Here is a 21,303-nt window from a genome sequence, read left to right as displayed (position 1 = left end):
TGTACACAAAATTCTTTAGTGTGCATATTTACATTTTTATTTTTAGTTTAGTTTTTTATTTTTCCTGAAATGCCATCACCTATATTTCAAAACTAAAAAAGTTTTATATTTTGTACTGTTGCAATTATGCTATATAAGTTGTAAATGAAAGTTGCATTATGTTTAAATCGTATGGTTAACCACATTTGATTTTTTTAATAAACGTATATTCACTTTAAAAAAAAAGCAGACTCCTGTCCTGAAGATAACATTAATATACTATATTTTAATTTGAAACACCAACCATGAGAAACCTTTGTAAATGTATTTATTGAGCCATGCTGTGGAACAACAAACATGTGCAGGATGGTGAGAATATTTTTATTTTCCTCCTGGTAGAGCTGGAAAATCTTCTGGATCGTCTGGATTTGGTGCGTAACCCACCTGAAAAAGAAGAAATAGATCAATTAGTTTCTGATACAAGTTATTGATCATCATGTCAGAAGTAACTGTAAATTCCACATTATTACGACACGTACCGTCTCTATTATTATAGACTTGGGTCTCTCCATACGACCACTCTGACCACCACGTGCACCTCCTCTGCCACGTCCACGACTCGGACGCCCGAGACTCCCAAAGTTAATGTCCAGGAGGGACGTGATGTCGTTGACGGATCTACGGAGGAAATGTCCGTCCTCTTCCAGGTCCTCACTGGTTATTTTCAGGTTCTAAAAATAAAATTACACAAGTTTTTAATAATACAGTATTTATCTAAGGAAAACAACTCAGCCTTTGAGTTTAATGTTAACATTTGAAATTATGACAATTTGCCAATGCATAAAAATAATTAGCCACTTGTTAAAAAACTCCAAAATGGTTCAACTATATTGCGATTATTCATTCATTTATTTTGTGTAGCCCCCAAAAACAAAATCACAGAATACAAGAGTATTAGAGTACTTAGAAAAAGAAAAACTTTAACACTTAATGCAATTTTAATAATTAAACAAAATACAGTAACTCCAAAAGCACAAGACAAAAAGAGACCAAAAACAAAGAAATGCACTGACGACAAAACAAAAATACACACATTTGAGAGATTGTGCAAAAACTAAAGTGGGGGAGTAAAGCAGTGATTCTCAACTGGTGGGTTGGGACCCAAAAGTGGGTCGCGGACCTGTACTCGGTGGGTCAGAAACAGTTGATCAAAAATAAATACTTAATGTCTCTTAATAGATTTGTCTTTTATTTTGAAAGACTTCTTTTGACAGGCAGAAGTTGCACAGAAAAATATATGGATTTATGTTTAAGAAAAACTTTGTATACGTTATTTTTAAAATTTTAAACTTTGGTTGGTCGAATTCTGAAATAAAAAAAATTGGGTCACGATTTTGTGACCGTGGCAAAATGTGGGTCCCAGGGTGAGACCAGATGAGAACCCCTGGATTCAAGTATTTGATTATTTCATTAAAGTTAATTTCTAAGATGAGCACTTTTGAAAACAAAATATTTTAGTAAAATCTAACAAGCAGTAACTCACTATGGACAGTCATTAATCTACAGACTATGTAATACGCCCACATTCACACATACAGCAAGTAAAAGTCAAACCTTTTTTTTATGAAAACAGAAGCACCTTTAAAAGTTCTTTGGAGCATTTCTCCTTTATTTTCTCACCTCCAGGCACATGGATTGATGGATGACTTTAGCCTTAGTTGGTATTTTATCCTCTGCTTTACGCAGATTAAACTCTGCTTTACAGCGAGTGTTTTCCTGCATGGCCTTCCATTCGTCCAGGCTCATCTCCATGGCAACCTGGACCACAAGCTCTTCGTTGTCGTCATATTTCAGGCTATCGATCAGGACAAATGACACCTGAATAAGAAACTTCACACTTCTGTCCACCACATTACTACAATGTAGCTTTTCCGACATTTTAGTACAAACTATTTTTTGCGATTGTGGAAAATGGGTAGAAATTTTTAATTTGGAAAAATAAAATAAACAATATCAATTACACTGATAGATTCATGTTTCGGTAAAATCACATTTACTCGCAATTTTTCACAGTGAACGGGTGGTCAGAAAAAAAAAATTTGATGTAATACGACAGTTTACCTCCTGCACAGACACTATCACATTTAAATGTAATATTCCACCACATAATGAGTGGTAAATTTTTATCAGACACCAAATCACACGTGATTTCAGTGTATGCATTAGACACACAGTGGAGAAATATGAAATCAGTTACGTTTTCAGCATGTTTGACAATTTCAGGAAGTTTAATATTGTGTGTCATGTGTTAAACTCAAATCTGGTCCTTTAAAACATCTAATTTGGTCCCCAGGGGAAGTAAAAATAGCAGAGAAAACATGAATTATTGTGTAAATTACCAAATAATGTAGTTGCTGATCTCAGTAGAGCTGCAAAGGGGCGTAAAATAGCTTAAAAAAAAAAAATTGTACGTCACTGTATCATATCCAAACAAATATTGGCATCCATGCAAAAATACACTCAAAAAAGTTTAACAGATTAATTTAAAGATAGAACTTTACAATTACTCCAGTGGAGTTTCATTGAATTTATCACTAATTCAATAAAATTACAATATTTGAGGGTTCAGCAGTTTTTCCTCATGCTTGTAAAACATTATGGAAGTCATTTCAAATCATTAATTGCTGCAAGAAATCTCTCTTTTCTGAAATCTTGCTCATTTTTTGACAAAACGTCCCCAAATTAAATACATATTATTGCTACCCATCACCTATTGCTTGGATTTTGTCGGTGCCTTATATACTACATACCTTTATATCATTTACACATGCAAATGCAAAGTAGCAAAAATATTGAAATTGTTTCATTCCAAACCTCCACTTGAGGTCAAACTTGTCTGTGTTTTTGGCCCCTGAACTAAAATGAGTTTGACACCCTGGTCTACACTGACAACTAATTAGAGGAAAATTATGATACGGACACATTTTGGTGAAATTTGGGAACTAAATGTTCTTCTATCACTCACTCGTTTAGGTTTTCCTCCTCCGCAGAATTTTGGGGCTCCATGGATTTGCTTGTGTTCTTGTGAGACGTCACATCCATCCCCTCCCTTTGGAAACATTCATTCCCATTCAGAATTTCACTAAGAATTACTGTAGAAACAGCGATAACATTCCACTTACTTTGCAGCATCTTCCACACATCCCCAGTTCCAGGGGCCACGGCCCCCACGCTTTTCCTCAGGAGACAAACCTCTGAACATTCACATAATTAATGATATATACACCTTAAAGGGATCCTCCACTGTTATCACCAATGTGGCCAAAATCCTTTGAAATGTACTTATTGAACTAATTTAACTAACATAACACATTTTAAACCATATTTCACTTTTAAAAATGCGTTCCTCCATCATGAAATCATGTGATTGACTGACTCCCACCCTAAAGGACCTCAGGGTTTGTGTGCTTTCAACTGTCCATAATTACTCTCCAACTTCAGCCACCAAAGCGTGTCTACACACTGTTTAAGGGAGAGTAAATGTCCCTTGGGAGAGCTCTTCTGCTCTGCTTCATTGTCTACCATATTACAGAGTTGGAACTGTCTCCCCAACTTTTTTTTTTTTTTTAATCCTCTTTGTAAACAAAAGAGTGTTACATCAACATGTAAAACATTTCCTGATTTTTTTAGAGCAACAAAAAGCAGCACAAGTTGTCATTTTGGCTGAAAAAGCTGCTAAATATATATATTCATATTTTTATATATATTTATTATATATTCAGGCTGAATGTTTCACTCCAATAGAAAACAATGGGATATTTCCAGGCAGTGGGGCTGTGTGACATCATCAATCATGTGATTTCAAGATGGAGGAACACAGGCTCTAAAACTGTAAAGTAGTCCCATTTTTAAAAGTTAAAACAAATATGATACATAATTTAGTTACTCAGATATAATAAATAAATTTAAAATGTTTTAGGCCACATTCGTCATGAGCAGGACACTCCTACGTTCTGTTCTGACGATCAAAATCCCTCCCGTCTCTCATGTTGGTGTTTCCAGGGTTTTGGGTCCATCGTCCTCGTCTCTTTCCTCTAAAGCCCCCCCGGCCTCGAGAGTCGAATTCTGATTGGTCCAAAGGCCTGTCAACACTGACACACACTCCGCTCAATACAAACTCTGATACTACAGGCGTTATTTTAAAAATTTCATCTAAACCTCTTATTTTAGGCATCACATAATCTGGACTGTGTTCATATTCCAGGTTTAACCTTATTGTTCTCCATCATGTGACACTCACTTATCAGTGTAGTAATCCTGAGGACACGCCTCCTGTTTGTCCATTTGTTGACCTGCTGCAGATCTCTTCATTCCTCGTTGAGATTCTTCTCTCGTAGCTCCGCCCTCCACATGGCTCTGCTCAAACTTTCGGCCTGAAAAATTGATTTAGATCCAAAGTAGTCAAGTAAAAAGATGGGAATCGGAATCAGTTTAGGAAAAGCATTTAGGCTAAAAATAAAATAATTGGAACTACATTATGTTCTAGACTGGTTGGCGCAGTCAGGTCTGCACCAACCACGATCATCCATCTATGGGCAGGTCGTTTAAGATGTGGTTGGTCAGGAGGCGGGGCTTTAGCACTCGCTAAGATCCAAGCAAGAGAAAAACCTGCTCGTGAGCAGTTTAGTTGTTCAGCATTAATCGCCATAGTGATTAAGCTCCAGCGAGGTTTGTAGTCCAGCACTCACCGATTAAATCCCGGACGTTAGCGCGATAAGAGGTCATCTAGATTCATAGCATACCCACGAATGTCTCAAAAAAAAAAAAAAAAAACACAAAACCATTGGTTTATACAGTTTTTACAACATGAACACAAGAAAAGATTAAAAAATACACAAAATGAATTACTATATAAATGACAACTAAAACACAACAGACATACAATAAGACAATAAAAGAAAATCTTCATAAATTTACAAAAACATGTGTATTACATTGTATGTATTGTCATATTTTGATTGTAATTACTTTTTATTTGGGTATAATAAATCAAGTTAAAAATAAATCACCTAATGATAATGATGTTAGTAATCTTAGTGATTTTTATAAACAGCAGTTGCACCACATGATACTTTTAAACCCTAATAAACTAAACAAATTATGGATACATGTTTTATCTATTTTTAACAGAAGGTGAGTTGGTGTATACTAGAAAAGTCATATATAGTATTAATTTAATACTTTTTGAACTGTTCTGCTGACCTGGTAAAGGCTCCTGAACTTCCACAGACTTGGGGACCCTCCTCTCCCTCTGAGACTCCTTCTGACCAGGTTTCTTCTGTGGAGTTTTCTTCTCATCTTCCTTCTTCTTCTTCTTTTTCTTCTTGTCTTTCTCCTTCTCTGTTTCCACTTCACTGATCAGATCGAATGGATCCGCCTCGTCATCGAGAAGTTCCCCGAACCTGTTGGTCACCGCACAGCCGTAGGTGTCTGCCAGCATCTCCTCCTGCACACACACACATAATGTAACTAAAGTTCACTAATATTCATCTACACACATTCAACCACTGGAATATGAACAAAAATCACCGTTTAACGGGACGTCTGCAGCATTAACGTAGAGCTTCCAGCACAATGGCCAGTGAGCACGAGACCCTCATTAACACCTTTAACAGGTTACAGGTGTGGAAGGGACACGAAGCCACGCCCACGGGCTCATCAACCGCGCCAAAATAATAAAATAAAATAAGGAACATGAAACCCCAGCACACAAATGGAGGTATATTTGTGTCTTTGTTGTTTAAATTAAAATAACTTGTCAATAAAAACAACCTTTATTAAACCTCTATTAAAAATTTAATATTTTCAATAAGAGGAAAAAAGTGTTCAAATGCAATTATTTGGGTCTCAATTATTTATTTATTTATTTTTGCTTTTGAACACTTTTTTTCTTTGATTTGATTTTTATGATTTTTTATTATTAAAAGGGCTTTTTTATTGAAAAGTTTTTTTTATATATATTGAATAATAAAGACACAAATATACCTCCATATGCACAAACTAACAGACAAATGCATAAATACATCAAACTCCAACACAAAATAACAAACAAACAAAAAACTTCTAAAACACACAAACCAACATAAAAATACATAAAGCTACTAGGGACAGTGCGCCAATTTACTCGTACTTGTTAAAGTTCACGTGATTATGTATATTATTTTGTGTAATATATATATTATAGTTCTTTTCAAGCTTTGTTGTCTTTTTTTTCCAATTTTCTCATTTTCTTTTTATGCAGCGCCTTAAAATTAAAATGACAAACACTGACACATAAAGTTTTCTGAATCAGAATGATAAAACTCTCCAAGAACCATCTTAGATTCATATACAGTCATCTTTCACTCTCTTTGTCGTAAAATGATTACGTAACGTTGGCGCCACGGTCTCGTTGCCCTTTAAAATGACTTTAAAAACCATACAATAACATACAGTCATCAGCGCGGGAAAACTGCCATCTGCTCCTGGGTTACACGAAATTCCCCCGCCCTCCATTCTCATTGGCTGTGCTACGCGCTCAGCTTTTGTTCATTGGTTTTTGTTGACGTCAATCAACTAGAGCGCGCGTGTATTCGAATTTCATTGGAGGAAAATACTTCCGGTCGTTGACAACACTCCACGCTGCTTATTGGCTGAGACGGGTTTGTCGACGTTTTCCATTGGCTCTCGGTAGCACGTGGGATACTGTTCGAGGATTTCATTGGACATTGAAACGATCGGGCGGGATTTTGCGGCGCAGCGCGGGAGGAAGCACTGGTGGGCGGATGAGGTCAGTTCAAACCAACAGTTTCTCCGCAAACTAGGACTTTTCTGGATACTTTGCGGAGACGGATCGAGTTTCTTACCTTTTTTTGAAACTACAAACACAAATGAAGACTGAAACTTAACATTCTGTACACGCAAAAGAGTTTTTGTGCCTTTATTTTCTCGTTTTTTTGTGGGATTTGAAGTCAACACGATGACTGAAAACAAGCAGCCGCATGTGGTTTTCTGCGACAACTCTCCTAAAAGAGTCCTGGTGTCCGTGATCAAGACCACACCGATCAAACCGAGGAAAATGTACGCCCTGACGCCCACCAGCCCCGGGTTCAGCGACTTCATGGTTTACCCGTGGAAGTGGGGAGAAAACGCCCACAATGTGAGCCTGAGTCCAGGCTCTGGAAACGGGGCTGCGTCTCCGACTGGGACACACACGGCCACGGAGGAAGATTTGACACCTGCTGAAATCAAGGTAAAAAGCTTCATAGTCAGAGCTAGTCTTTATAAACCTGTAACAATGTCTTTATGTGGGACTTACTGTAATAACACGTTGTTCAAAGAGTTCATGTTAATACACGTGGGTAACTAACTAATAAAGTCAGTATTCAGTCACTGTGTTTGTGTCGATAATGTGTGAAAATACAATTAAACATGGCTGAGTTAGAAAAAGTCATTTAAAAAACGCCCGCGCGCAGTGTGACAGGGTGGATTTTAATCCGCATTCACTTCCGGGTTGAGCAACAGCAGCTGCTCGTGTTTGTGACGTATCTTTGCGCGCCAAAATGCAGCCGGATGGAAAGAAAAGAAAACATGCACGAGTTTTCCTGCACTGTCACATGTGATTTGCATTTTTCAAGTTCGTAAACTGTCGAGAGTTTTGAAATAGACGTTTTATGTGAAAATTTATTTTATTCACAAACTTAAAACCTAAAAGTTGGAGAAAAAAAATGCATCATAATCTCAGATGAAAAATACCTAATTTATCTGACCTGTCTAGATAAATGTTTGTTTTGAATACATTACACGAGTTTAACTTTTTGATTCAAGACAAAGTAAGGTTCAAAGTCAAACTTAAGGTCTAGGACCCAAATCTGGCCGTTTACAACAGAGATGGGCTACTTTAATCACATTGTCAACATTTATGTCAGTATTTAGAATGATTACTACTCTTAGCACTAATACTGGAAAGAAAAAAGGGTATTTTTTTATTCTTAGAGATATTCTGTGTTTTTGTTGTTCTTTGGTGCATTTTTGTTGTCGTTTTGTGATTCTGGAGTGATTTTTTTTTTTTTTTTTACAATGTTGCGTTGCTTTGTTCTCCTCTTGTGTATTTTTCTGTCAGTTTGTATGTTTCTGAAGTCACAAAATGAGGCCAAGGGCCACATGTGGTCACTAGTTGCCCGTGCAGTCTTTAATCACCTTTTCTAAAATCCTGACTTTTTTTATTTGACAAAGAATCCCACAAATATGATTCTGAAAATGATGCAGCACTGATACTTGTCATTTATTGCTTGGGTATTGTACACACTGTATATATCAGTTGTATGTGGAAGTGCAAACTAGGGCATAAAAAACTTCAAAAGAAATCCAAGTTTTTTCCTCCTACAAGTCAGTGCAATCCTTACAGAAGCAGTTAAATGTATGTGTTCCTGCTTTCAGGATGGGATACGCAGAGGTCGACCTCGAGCTGACACAGTGCGGGAGCTGATCAACGAGGGCGAGACTTCGTCCAGCAGGATTCGCTGCAACATCTGTAACAGAGTGTTTCCCAGAGAGAAATCTCTGCAAGCTCACAAGAGGACACATACAGGTGTGTGTTTAAACCGTTAATGTGCACGGCTAATGGTGAGCAAATAGTCCATAAAGAGAAAAAGAAAGCTCTCGGATAAACCTTGATAACCATCATAAATTGACCATCAGAGTCTTTTCTTAATGTATCTTTATTCTGTTACAGGAGAACGGCCCTATCTGTGTGATTATCCTAACTGTGGGAAGGCCTTTGTTCAGAGCGGTCAGCTGAAAACCCACCAACGGCTCCACACTGGGGAGAAACCCTTTGTTTGCTCCGAGAAAGGTATGTTTGATGCAAGTACGATCAGGTTAAAAAGGGGAAAAAAGTGCTCTTACACAATAGAACTGTTGTCTTTATTTAAAACTTTAGGGATGGATGACTGGAAACACTCGTAAACTTGCATAGTTTAAAGAAGAAAGACTGAGACTGTCTTTTTATTTCGCTTTCAGTTTCCGTTTCTGGTGAAAAGAAAGTTAAAGTTTCGATGAAGGAGCGTTTGGCAGTTTAAACTACCCAACGTTTCAGGCTCAGTTCTGTTTGAAAACCTATTCAAAGCATCATAATCAACACATGGGTGCTTTAATTCCTCCTTAATTCAGAATAAAAGTTAATTCAATTTTTAAACTGATCTTGTAAACACTTAATTCCTAATGCCGTTTTCATTCTGAATTAAATTATTCCTCTTTCTTGTAAACACTAATTCCGCTTTAAATGAATTCCTGTTAACCTCAATTTACTATTTCTATGTAAACATGAAGCACAACACTTAATTTAACTCAGAATAACGAATTCTAAATAAAAAAAAACATCATATAACCGTGGCCAATGAGCAAGAGGAACCATTATTATTATTTTTTTAATAACCATAATTAATATTCAGTTTGAAACTGGAAAAGCTAACACACAGTTAAAAGTCAAATAAAGTTCAATGCATTATTTAATAATAATAAATAAAATGTTTATTTTTTTTGTCTCATATTGTATCGTGAATTTAGTGTATTGTCCCATCCCTAATCAATTTATTTTTACTCAAAGAAACTCTCTAACGTGGCTTTTATGAATGATTTTGGAGAATTTTAATTAATTTAATTCTGAACTTGTTGGCCTGTTTCCTATCTACAAACATATATCCAGTTGCATTAATAATGTTCACTGTAATAATTTGTGCTTTTTTTCTTCAGGATGTGGTAATAGATTCACACACGCCAACCGTCACTGCCCCAAACACCCGTTTTCTCGTCTGAAGAGGGAGGAGCCTAAGGAGAGCCCTGGGAAGGCCCAGTCAGTGGATAATAAGGCTGTGGCCGAGTGGCTAGCTAAGTAAGCTAACACAGAATCTGAATTAGCCTCACTAGCTGCGTGTTCCCCATATGTTCTATAATCACTTCCTGTTTCTCCAGGTACTGGCGAACCCGTGAGCAGCGTGCCCCCACCACCACCAAGGCAAAGCCGGCGGGAAAAGCTCGAGGACAGGACCAGGAGCAGCAGGACCCCATGGAGTTCCTCCAGTCTGACGAAGAAAACGAAGACGAGGAGGAGAGCGCGGAGGAGGAGAAGAGCAGCAGCAGCCAGGGAGGGGCGGCGGCTAAACGGCGTCTCCAGGAGCAACGGGAGCGTCTCCATGGCGCCCTGGCCCTCATCGAGCTGGCCAATAACCTGTCTGCATAAACACTTAGTCCCTCCTCCTTCCCCTTCACCCCTCCCCCTGCCTTCCTGTGGCGTGTGCTGTACCTTCCCCCCACCTCGTTGTCACAGCAACAGGAAAGCAAAAGCTAAAGCACCTTATTGAGCTTCCAGTTTTAGGCTGCTATTACGGTAGGTTTGACAATATGAAGAATGTCGCTCTCTTTAGTCTTTTAAAGGCCAAGGACGAGAACCTGTTGTTTGTTTTTAATGTTGTTTGGTTTGCACTTTGAGTTGGTTTTTGTTTTGATTTTCTACGAATGTTGAGAGCGTGAGTGTGTGTGACAGATGTGTAAAAAAAGAGAGGATGATGCTCAAATGGAGAGAACGCTATCGGATGAGGTCACAAGAAATGTTTGAGAAACAGTTTTAAACACGGTCGTTGTTTCCGAGTGGCAGAAAACTTCACTTCCTTTGGCTGTTTTTACAATAATTGTTCATTTTTAAGAAAGTTCTAAAATGGATTTCAACACTTTATAGGGATCCTCCACTGTTTTTAATAGGGCTGTAGTCAACCAAGGACACGAATGAGCAACTGTTTTTATTCTCTTTATGTGAACAAAAGGTTTACATCAATAGCTTTAACTTTTCCTGTGTTTTTTTTTTTTTAGAGCAACCAAAAGCAGCACAAGTTGTGAAAAAATTGCTAAATGATCTAAAAAGCTTTTAATTGGTCTAAAAATCAGGCTGCATGTTTCACTCCAATAGAAAACAATGGGATGTTTACAGGCAGTGGGGCCTTGTGACATCATCAATCGCATGATTTCAACTATAAAGTAGTCCTATTTTTAAAAGTTAACAAAACGAATATCATGCATATGAATGTGTTTTGTTAGACATAGATCTAGTGCATTTGAAAGGTTTGAGGCCACATTTTTAAAAACAGAGGAGGATCCCTTTAATGATCTTTTGTTCCAGTCTTTTATTTTGAAGGCGAGCAATAATGGGAGTGTGTTTGATAATTACACACTTTTTCAACATTTCTGAAATGTTTCATCATTAAAATGACTTTTTTTAATCGACGAAATTGTGGGAAAATAGCTTAATTCCATATTTCAAAATAAAGCGCTTAAACTCCTTCGCAGGTTTGAGATTCAAGCGATTGTTTGGCACGTCTCTTTGAGCAACACTAATATTTCTTCAACACTGTAAAAAAAAAGTCTTTGATATTTAAATATTTTTTGGTTAACCAGTCACATTCACTTTGACGATTGTCATTGTGTCGTTACAAAAGAAACTGGAAAACATGGATAATCAAGGAAAGTAGAAAATGATTTATTGCTCCCAACGTATTAAATTTTTATAAACTGCAATGTTTGAGAAGATTTATGGCATTTAATATATATATATATTTTACACGTTTTTATCTTTTTTTTAGAAACATGAGTGAGCACAAGTTTCCTTTAACAGCTTTAACAGTTTCCCACAGTTTCCATTATTCTGTGTTTAGAGTCGCTCTGCTACCATTAATACACACTTTCTGACAGCTTTGTTTCAAATCTTATGATTGTCAATTTTCAATAAACATTCTCTGACCCTGACTCAGTGTTTTTCACTCTCTGTTACCTCCAAACATTGAGATAAATCTTAATTTCCTATGAGTTTATAACATTTAAAGTCAACGTGGCTGAAATTCAGCACGATATCTGCAGTAAAATTTAAAATAACCTGTTTTATAAACCGCTAAATAGAAAACAATGACTTGAATAGACAGAAACGGTAATGCTCCAATATGGAGTCAAACACTGCCACCATGTGGTGAAACCTGGTCATGTGACTACAGCTGAATCACTTGTGTTCTTTGAAGTTTAGAGTTCTGCTCATGTGCTGTTGTGGTACTTTTGTTGTTTATGAAGGTTAGGTATGAGTACACGACTCCTCCAGACATACTGCAAGAGGAAAGAAAAGTAAAACAAAGCTCAGTTTATTTAGTTTTTATTTACTAAGTTGCACAATAATGTCAAAGATCATTTCATACCAAATGCTGAGGCCCAGGAAGTTGGTCCACGAGAACAGATAATCTCCACCAATAAAGATGCCGACATAAGCCACAACAACATTCTGAAAATAATACACAAGTTATAAAATGGAGAATTCAAGTCTGATTTTTAATATAGTTCAAGAGTTGAAAAATAGTTTAACATCTAAAGTGGTGGAATGTTGCATTCATTTTCACTTAATTTTACTGCCAAGTAAATGCCCCAAATAAATTAAAAAATACACAAAATAACAGAAATATACAAAAAAAACAGCAATATTTGTACACAAGATGACTACAAATAAATAACAGGAAAATATACCAAATTATAGGAAAACAATACAACAGAAATGCACAAAATGACTAAAAACACACAAAAGAACAACAAAAACCTGCAAAATAAAGAATTACAACTAAAATACACAAAACCACAAAAATGTAGAAAATGACTACAATAAAAAAAACCTGCAAAAGAAAAACATTTCTTGCAACACAAATGCACAAAATGAATCCAAAAACAAAATTAATCGAAAAACACAAAATGATTCCATTAACATGCCAAGTGCAAGACAAATATACAAAATTACAACAAAAACACAAAATAAATCTTAAAAACACAACAAAAATACACAAAAAGAGAAAAATATCCAAAATTACAACAAAAATATACAAAATTACTCCAAAAAGAAAAGATGCAAAAAATTCAATAAATACTAAAAATTCATCCAAAACACAAAATAACTCCAAAAACACACAAAATGTTGAAAGACTAATATAAAAAATGACAACATAAATACACTAAATGTGAGAAAGAAATACACAAAAAATATACAAAATGACAACAGAAAATTAATCCACAAACACAAAACCACAAAATTATTCCTAAAAATGCCAAGTGCATGGCAAACATACAAAATTTCAACAAAAACACACAAAATTAATCTAACACAACAAAAAGAGAAAAATATACAAAATGACTCCAAAAACAAAACGGTAACAAAAATCTGCAAAATGAGACAAAAAGAAAACAAAATCAATACAAAATACAAAAAAATGATTCTAAAGCACAAAATAACTCCCAAAACACACAAAATGATGCAAGAATATACAAAATGACAACAAAAATACACAAAAGCACATAAACACTCAGTTGTTTGTTGTGTTAAAGCTCAGATTGATCTTTATTCTAAAAACTGACATGAAGTTGATAAAGGGACAGTTTTGTGGCCCTGGCTGTGATTAATATTGCCTGTTTTTGGTTTATGGAACCTAAAGAATGTTCTTATCAACGTGTTCTTACCTTTAACGCTCCAACCACGGTGGTGGTGAGTGCTGAGTTGTAATAACTGCAGAGGACTATGGAATACATCAGAACAAACCTGGGTAATGGAAACATAATGGTGTCAATGTTTAACGCAGACGTGTTAAAGAACAGAATGAGTGACTCAGCGACGGACCCCATGACGCAGGACATCAGAAAACAAAGAACAAAGGTAGTTTCCACCCAGTCCTCAAACATGAACGCCTGTTCAAAGAGAAACAGTTGAACGTTAACACACAGCTTTGACTGATGCTGGTGTTAAATAACATCCCAGTGGACCCCACCTTGTGTAGATCTCCAGTGTAGGCGCTCAGCATCAGCGTGGGGATGACGATGATGATGGCGTTGTAAAATAAAACACCGTATTTCCCAAGACTCTGAGTTAAAAAATTACAAAATAAAACATCATGTTAAAGTTGCTTTAGACAGCAGGGCCACAAAAAAGTGATCCAAAGGCCACATGATCAACAGATGATTGGTGTCATTTTTTGTTTAGTTTAGTTTTTTGTGCTCGTTTTGTGTCATTTTTTTCTCATTTTGAGCTTTCTGTTGTTGTTTTATGTGCGATTTGGAAGTAATTTAGCATATAAGTGAATTATATATATATAATATGAAACCATAAACTCTGTAATACACAAAAATGAAAACAAAAATACACTAAATGACTCCTAAAACACACAACATGACAAATATAATGTACTGAAATATAAAATTGAGACATAAATAAAATAAAAATACTCTAAATGAAAACAAAAAACACACTACAAAAATATACACACAAATACAGTATGATACCACAGAAAACGAAAAACACAAATACGCAAAATGATTTCAAAAACACACAAATGCAAACATTTAAAATATATATACATAAACATTGAATATGAAACTATAAAATATAATACACAAAAAGAAAATACAAACATACAAAATGAGACTCAAAAGCACACAAAAAAATTGACAGGAAAATATTCTTCAATTCAAATTACACAAAATGAAAACAAAAATACGCAAAATGACTTCAAAAATAAAAACATAATATATATATATATATTTACATAAAAATATAATGTACAAAATATAATACACAAAAATAAAAGACAAATACACAAAACCACTCCAAAAACACACAACTACAAAAAAAAAATCAATAAATATACATACATAATGTAGAAAAATATAAAATATTCACAAAAATAGAATATAAATACAAATAATGAAAACAAAAACACACACAATTATTCCCCAAAACACACAACTACAAAACATATATATATATATATATTATTATTATTTTTTTTTAAATTGATATGTTTGCAGTTTTTTTTAAATTTTTAGTTTTGTCTTTTTTGTGTATTATATTTTATAGTTTCATATGATATTTTTATGTATATCTTTATCATTTTTTATAGTATGTTTTGGGAATCATTTCATGTATTTTTGTTTTCATTTTGTGTATTATATTTTATATATTTGTACATTATATTTTTAAAATTTACAATTATGTAACATTTAATAAACAAAAAATAAAACAGAAATATGCAAAATAACTACAAAAACACACAACAAAACCTAATATACATAGAAATATAATATGAAACTAAAATATAGAATAATTAAATAGAAATATACAAAATGAAAACAAATACGAAAACTGACTTAAAAAACAAGAAAAATTAAAACATATACATAAAAATATAATGTACAAAATATAAAATATAAAACACAAAAATAAAAATGAAATATACAAAATGACTCCAAAAACACAAAACATAAGGACAAAAAATACACAAAATGAGAACAAAAAGACACAAATGTGATTTAAAAAAACACAAAACAAAAACACAATAAAAAGACAGGATTAAAAAATAAAAAAACACACAAATATACAAAATTACAAAAACTTGCACCAAAGGACAAGAAAAATACAAGAATTTATTCCAAAAACACACAAGACGACGGAAATATACACAAAAAATAACTGAAAAACATACAAAACGGTAACAAAAATGTAAAAAATGACTCCGATAAACAAAATCTTACATGAATGTTGATCATGTGACCCTCGGATCTAATTTTTCTTCATAATAAGAACATTGTGTTACCTGATCTCCTAGTTTCTTCTTGGTGTAAACGCCGTAGGCTGCAGTGAAGGCGTCGTTGAACAGGATGAATGTGTACGCTTCCATATCAAAGGCCAGGTCAGAACTACAACATTCACATTCAATCCTTTACTTTGTTAAACCGAGTTAAACAAGTTAAAAATGACTCAATGAGTTAAAACCAACCTTGCAGCAACAACGGCCCCAAAAACTATCGCTGCTACGCTGCAAACCGCACGCTTTGGGAAGGTTTTCCTGAAAATAAATCAATAAATAAATCATTTAAAGGTGTTTCTGCAGTAAAGATCTCAGGTTTAAAAATAAAATCAGTTCATCTAAACAAATTAAAATTACATTAAAAAGCATGAACAAAGTTTACATCCATTTCAGGTGTTTTTTACCTCAGAATATGTATTTCTAACACCATCGTCATCACTATGGTGAATTTGCGCAGCACAGTAAACATGGGTAAACTGTGGAAATGTAGAGCACACATTTTATTAGTGACACATTATTAACATATTTATGTCAGTATTTTGAATATTCATTATAATTAACAAAGGCTTTGTGTTTTCTTGACATTTTATTCAAAGTCAATCTGTGCATTTTTATTGTCGTTTTGAGTTTTTTTAAGTCAATTTTGTGAATGTTTTTGTTCTTTTGTATATTTTTCTGTCAATGTGTGTGTTTTTGGAGAGATTTTGTGCATTTTTGTTGCCCTTTTGTGCATTTTTCTGTCATTTTGTATGTTTTTGCAGTCTTTTTGTGCATTTTTATTATTGTTTTGAGTTTTTTAAGTCAATTTTGTAATTTTTTTGTTTTTTTGTATACTTTTCTGTCATTTTGTATGTTTTTGCAGTCATTTAGTGTATTTGTATTGTTGTTTTGAGTTTTTCCAAGCCCATTTTGTGAATTTATTTTGTGGTTTTGTATATTTTATGTCATTGTGTGTGTTTTTGGAGAGATTCTGTGCATTTTTGTTGTCATTTTTGGAGTCAATTTTGTGTATTTTTGCTGCCCTTTTGTGTATTTTTATATTATTTTGTGTGTTTTTGAAATCATTTTGTGCATTTTGTTTTTTTATTTTGGGTTTTTGAAGTCAAATTTGTAAATTTCTTTTGACTTTTAGTGCATTTTTGGAGATATTTTGTGCATTTATGTTGTCGTTTTGGGTTTTTTTAAACCATTTTTGTGTCTTTGATATCATTTTGAGTAATTTTGGGATTATTTTGAGAAATAATTTTTTTCACGTTGGGTTTTTGGGGTGAAATTTGTGTATTTTTGCTGCCCTTTTATGTATTTTTTTTGTCATTTTGTGCTTTTACTTTGGAGGCTGCCCATAATTAGATTAGAGTGAGGGCTGCATGTGGACTCTACGCTGGCAGGAGAATATTAAAGTTTTAAAGCAGATGTTACACGTTAGCTCTGAAAAGTGTTGAATTCTATTTATTTCACAGCTAACCTGAGCTTCTTGGTGCTGGCCAGTCCTGTTATGTGGTTTCCAACGTACAACAAAGGAAGAGGGAAGATCTGAGGGGAAAATGAAATTAAGAGCAGAATGTGAAGAAATCAGCAGTAATGACAGATAAAAAAAGATGTGATAACTTACTTTGAGCAGAACGCCGCGGTCAAAATCTTGAAACTGGACGGTTTTGCTCATTTTCGCCACATAAAGGACAATAACAGTGGTGACCATCTGGGAAAAAGAAAGATTAATACGACCTCGGTTTGAATATAGGCCACAAACGTGTTTTTTTTGGGGTTTTAGAAACCATTTTTACATGAATAGCTTCGATTTTTGAATATTCCCAAACTATTTGTAGTCATTTTATGTGTTTTTTGTCGTAAGGTCTTTTATATAATATTTGTGTGTATTTTTGTTGCCTTTTTGGGTTTTTGAAATCATTTTTGTGTATCTTTGCTGGTCCCTTTGTGTATTTTTCTCTAATTTTGTATGTTTTTGCAATCACTTTGTGAATTTTTGTTTTCGTTTTGGGGGTTTTTAAGTAAATTTTGTGAATATTATTTTTAGTCCTTTAGTGAATTGAAAAGTTTAAATGTTTGAATATTCCAAAACTTCCTGAGCTTAGATCTTCCACCCATTTGCAACACTAGTTATACTTTTGTTGTCATTTTCTGTTATTTTTGTGTATATTTCCAGTCATTGTATGTGCTAAAGAAGTAAATCCCTGTATATTTTTTTTTGTTATTTGGTGTCATTTTGTATGTTTGTTTTATTATTAAGTTATTTTGTTCAAGTGTTTTTCCTGTGGGTTTTGTGTATTTCTCTGTCAAATAGTGTGTCACACAATACTAGCCCGAGGGGCCACGTATGGCCCCCGAACCGCCGTTTGACTACCTTACCTGTCCAATTCCCAAACACAGATAGGAAGGAAATCTGTGAAGTGAAAAAGAAACCAGAACTCTGCGTTAAGTGTAACGGAAATGACGTCATTAACAGTGTGCGCAGATGAGTACGTACCTGAAGCTGGTCAGAACCGTTTTATTGATCACGGTGATCAGGAACGAGCACGAGCCGTAAAACAGGGCGGACAGAAGGCGGGAGAGGCCGGGGTGTTCCGGACCTTGGTCGGGACCAGGAGGAGCGGCGGGTTCCACAGGCAACATGTCCACAGTGCTGTGGGCCTCATAGATCTAGTCAACTTCACTGGTTCCGCTGGTTCCACTGGTTCCTGGTAAACACCAGTTAATCCACCAGTCAGGAAACCAAGTTAAAAGGGGCGGGGCTCACTGTTGTTCCGCTGCAAGAGGGGCGTTCCTCAGTGTGGCGCTAAAAACGTCACTAAACGTGCCTGGAACAATATTATAAACTGTTAAAGAGTTTTATTCATTACAAACAATAAAAGTGTGACAGTTCTATTTGAGGAAAGTTTATTTTAAACGTGTATTCCTTTTCTTTTGGTTCTGTTCAGTTTTGTCCTTTCTGTAACTTTTCATAAACTAATGCAGTGTCCGTAGGAAGCATGTGTTTAGAGAAAAGTGGGAGTTTAAGTAGCTTTTTTATGGATGGTTTACATGGGAGCATTAATTCAGAATACAAGTTAAATCCTCTTTAAACTGACCCTGTAAACACTCAATGCCGAATGCAAATTTAATTCTGAATTCCACACAAACACACACACAATTTATTATTATTATTATTATTATTATTATTATTATTATTATTATTATTATTATTATCACCTGAGTTACAAACGTTGCTCACTGAGGACACATGCCAGTCAATATTTTCAGGGTGTTTTTTTTTTTTTTTTTTAAATATCCTAAAATATCCTTTAAAAGCCCTTTGTGCAGTCACTCCTGTTGATTCTACGCAGCTTTAAACTTATAGCCCGAGTTACCATGACTACCTGTCAACGTTGAGCTGTTCCGCAAAGATATATTTAAGACAATTTTATGCAGTAATTAATTAACGGTATCATTGCAGACCAAACAAATCCAACTTTGCACACCTTTGAACCAAGCAGCAGCCATGTTGAAAATCTCAGCTCTGTCTGAGCCTGATTTGCAGAGATATTTGAGGAACACACACACACACACACACGCACACGCAAACAGACAGTGGTTCCTTGCTTTATAGATACATATTTTTTTAAAAGAAATAAACAATATAATATATGTGTCTGTTCCTGGGCCAACACAAACACACACCCATATCTATAAAACAATAGAGGTGGGGACGATACACTGAGCTCACAATTCGATGTTTGGTTCACAAGATCAATACGGTACAATATTTTGAAAAAGGGAAAAAGGCCAAAATATTTATTTATTTATTTATTTATTTATTTATTTATTTATCATTACTATCAATTTAATAAATTATAATTTATTTGTCTTTGAAAAACCATTACTTTCAAATGACTAAATTACTAATACTATCAAATTAATAAATCAAAATGTATTTGACTTTGAAAAACAAATGAAATGTATGTTTATATGTATTCTTTCAAATCAAATAAATTATTATTTTTTTACTTTGAAAGAGAACATTTTAATATTATTTATTCATTTATTTATTTATCTTCATCAAATTAATAAATTAAATTTTTTTAACTTAAAAAAAAATAAAAAATATTCATTCACTTTAAAGTTTCAACCTGAATTAGAAAAAGAATAAATGGTACTTTTCCTTTTTTTAAAAAGTGCAAAAACTTACCAAGTGACACAACCAGACAGACATTTTAAGCCAGTCTGAAACTAAATCCACAAAGCTAATATAAGCTCATCATACTTATCATCTTTTTTGTGAATGAATCTTTTTTTTTTTTGGTCAAAATTAAAACTAATTTATCACAAAAATCTTTACTTTTTATTTTTTATTTTCAAGCCATACTTAATATGATAAAAATGATTGCTATAGTAAGTTTCTCACCTGTAGGGTGATGTGTTCAGAAATGTTTTTAATCAGGGTTAAAATACGGCAAAAACCCCAAAACAAATAAACAAATAAATAAGTAACAACTACAGTCAATAGTAATAAAAAGTGCACGTGCTTCTCTAAATTGCCAGCAGATGGCGGTGTTTCACATTTAGTTTTTGTTGAGAATCACAAATAAGGTTTTACTAATTTCTCTCTACACCTCCACATTGTTCACAATTTTTGTTCACATCTACTTTAAAATCACACATCAAACCAAAAATATTCTCTGGGAAACAGTTTTTCCATCCTGTTGAGGAAGTGGACGTTTCTTGAATTTTATAATGCAAAGGAATACATAATATAAACAAACATTTTACAGTATTTTTGGTTATTTCCAAAGAATAATTCCCGTGAAAGTTTATGTTTGAAAAATATTGTAAAAAAATTCCAGAGTTTAAGTTCCCGTGGAAATTTACCAGAATAATTTACATTTAAATTGCACTTCTCTGCCACCGTAAGTTTCACAGGAAACTTCAAGCAACTTTAAAAGCTCCTAAAATAATAATAATAATGAAAAAATAAAATAAAATAATAATAATAGTAATAAAATGAAATAAATACAAAAAAGCTCATATTTAGATTGACTTTATGATTCAACAAAAAATAAAATAAAAATGTCTCCAATCAAAAAATGTCAATAAAAAAATCACTTCATTGACATTAATAAATAAATAAATAAAATGTTGCTTCAATCAAAAAAATTATTACAATAAAAATTAACTTAAATAAAAAAAATTTAATAAAAAAATACATCAATAAAAAATCACTTCATTCAAATAACAAGTTGCTTCAATCAAAAAATATTTTCTATGAAGAAATTCACTTAAAAAAACTACTTTTCAAGTCTTCAAATGCAAGTTCTTTAGCTGTCAAATATGTAATTGCATTTAAACACTTTTTCTATGATTTAAAACGTTATATATATATATATATATATATATATATATATATATATATATATATATATATATATATATATATATATATATATTGAAGCAATGCAAGCTTTAATTTAATGAATAATTATGACACAGATCACCTTTCAAACTCAAGGTCTGGGGGCCAAATCCGGCCCTTTAAAGCATCTAGTTTGGCCCACATGAGAAAATTAAAGAAAAAAACTGACCCATTACGAACTCTCTCAGTTCGTCCAAATACACAAATTCAATGAAACGCTGCACAATA

At 33.8% G+C, this 21,303-nt stretch overlaps 3 protein-coding genes across 4 annotated transcripts; 1 reads left to right on the top strand and 2 right to left on the bottom strand.

Moving 5' to 3' along the window:
• Positions 1–348: 348 nt before the first annotated feature.
• LOC114470161 (intracellular hyaluronan-binding protein 4-like) lies at positions 349–5,696 on the bottom strand. The gene is made up of 9 exons (XM_028458179.1): positions 5,569–5,696; positions 5,242–5,485; positions 4,280–4,412; positions 3,990–4,130; positions 3,162–3,233; positions 3,005–3,088; positions 1,660–1,834; positions 519–710; positions 349–423 (listed from the first exon to the last, which is right to left on the bottom strand). The coding sequence occupies exons 2-9, from the start codon at positions 5,477–5,479 to the stop codon at positions 361–363; spliced, it is 1,098 nt and encodes a 365-aa protein (XP_028313980.1). The 5' UTR covers positions 5,480–5,485; positions 5,569–5,696; the 3' UTR covers positions 349–360.
• Positions 5,697–6,782: 1,086 nt separating this feature from the next.
• znf367 (zinc finger protein 367) lies at positions 6,783–11,803 on the top strand. Its single transcript, XM_028458154.1, has 5 exons — positions 6,783–7,270; positions 8,458–8,608; positions 8,753–8,872; positions 9,772–9,910; positions 9,991–11,803. The coding sequence occupies exons 1-5, from the start codon at positions 6,998–7,000 to the stop codon at positions 10,256–10,258; spliced, it is 951 nt and encodes a 316-aa protein (XP_028313955.1). The 5' UTR covers positions 6,783–6,997; the 3' UTR covers positions 10,259–11,803.
• On the bottom strand, positions 11,525–18,449 carry slc35d2 (solute carrier family 35 member D2). 2 transcript variants are annotated; one of them, XM_028458152.1, is made up of 12 exons: positions 18,157–18,448; positions 18,039–18,072; positions 17,284–17,370; positions 17,137–17,204; positions 16,076–16,147; positions 15,861–15,929; positions 15,678–15,780; positions 13,857–13,949; positions 13,709–13,776; positions 13,552–13,630; positions 12,252–12,334; positions 11,525–12,162 (listed from the first exon to the last, which is right to left on the bottom strand). In XM_028458152.1, exons 1-12 carry the CDS (start codon positions 18,300–18,302, stop codon positions 12,051–12,053), a joined length of 1,014 nt encoding a protein of 337 aa, XP_028313953.1. In that variant the 5' UTR covers positions 18,303–18,448; the 3' UTR covers positions 11,525–12,050. The 2 variants fall into 2 exon arrangements, with proteins under 2 accessions (XP_028313953.1, XP_028313954.1); XM_028458153.1 differs by lacking the exon at positions 13,709–13,776 and having other exon boundaries at positions 18,157–18,449.
• Between the last annotated feature and the right edge of the window lie 2,854 nt (positions 18,450–21,303).

This window comes from Gouania willdenowi, chromosome 9 (assembly GCF_900634775.1).
Source record: "Gouania willdenowi chromosome 9, fGouWil2.1, whole genome shotgun sequence".
NCBI classification, from domain to species: domain Eukaryota; kingdom Metazoa; phylum Chordata; class Actinopteri; order Blenniiformes; family Gobiesocidae; genus Gouania; species Gouania willdenowi.
The sequence above is the reverse complement of the archived record's forward strand: the minus strand, read 5'-3'. Positions and strand labels throughout refer to the sequence as shown.

Excerpts from the sequence above, each read along its gene's own strand:
- LOC114470161 (XM_028458179.1), bottom strand. The coding sequence starts at position 5,479 with ATGCTGGCAGACACCTACGGCTGTGCGGTGACCAACAGGTTCGGGGAA. Across the intron at positions 3,234-3,989 it reads TTTGATCGTCAGAACAGAAC|AGGTTTGTCTCCTGAGGAAA; the intron begins GTAGGAGTGTCC and ends GTGAATGTTCAG. Across the intron at positions 424-518 it reads AGTCTATAATAATAGAGACG|GTGGGTTACGCACCAAATCC; the intron begins GTACGTGTCGTA and ends CTTCTTTTTCAG.
- znf367 (XM_028458154.1), top strand. The coding sequence starts at position 6,998 with ATGACTGAAAACAAGCAGCCGCATGTGGTTTTCTGCGACAACTCTCCT. Across the intron at positions 7,271-8,457 it reads TGACACCTGCTGAAATCAAG|GATGGGATACGCAGAGGTCG; the intron begins GTAAAAAGCTTC and ends TCCTGCTTTCAG. Across the intron at positions 9,911-9,990 it reads GTGGCCGAGTGGCTAGCTAA|GTACTGGCGAACCCGTGAGC; the intron begins GTAAGCTAACAC and ends CTGTTTCTCCAG.
- slc35d2 (XM_028458152.1), bottom strand. The coding sequence starts at position 18,302 with ATGTTGCCTGTGGAACCCGCCGCTCCTCCTGGTCCCGACCAAGGTCCG. Across the intron at positions 13,777-13,856 it reads ACACTGGAGATCTACACAAG|GCGTTCATGTTTGAGGACTG; the intron begins GTGGGGTCCACT and ends CTCTTTGAACAG. Across the intron at positions 12,163-12,251 it reads TTCCTGGGCCTCAGCATTTG|TATGTCTGGAGGAGTCGTGT; the intron begins GTATGAAATGAT and ends TTCCTCTTGCAG.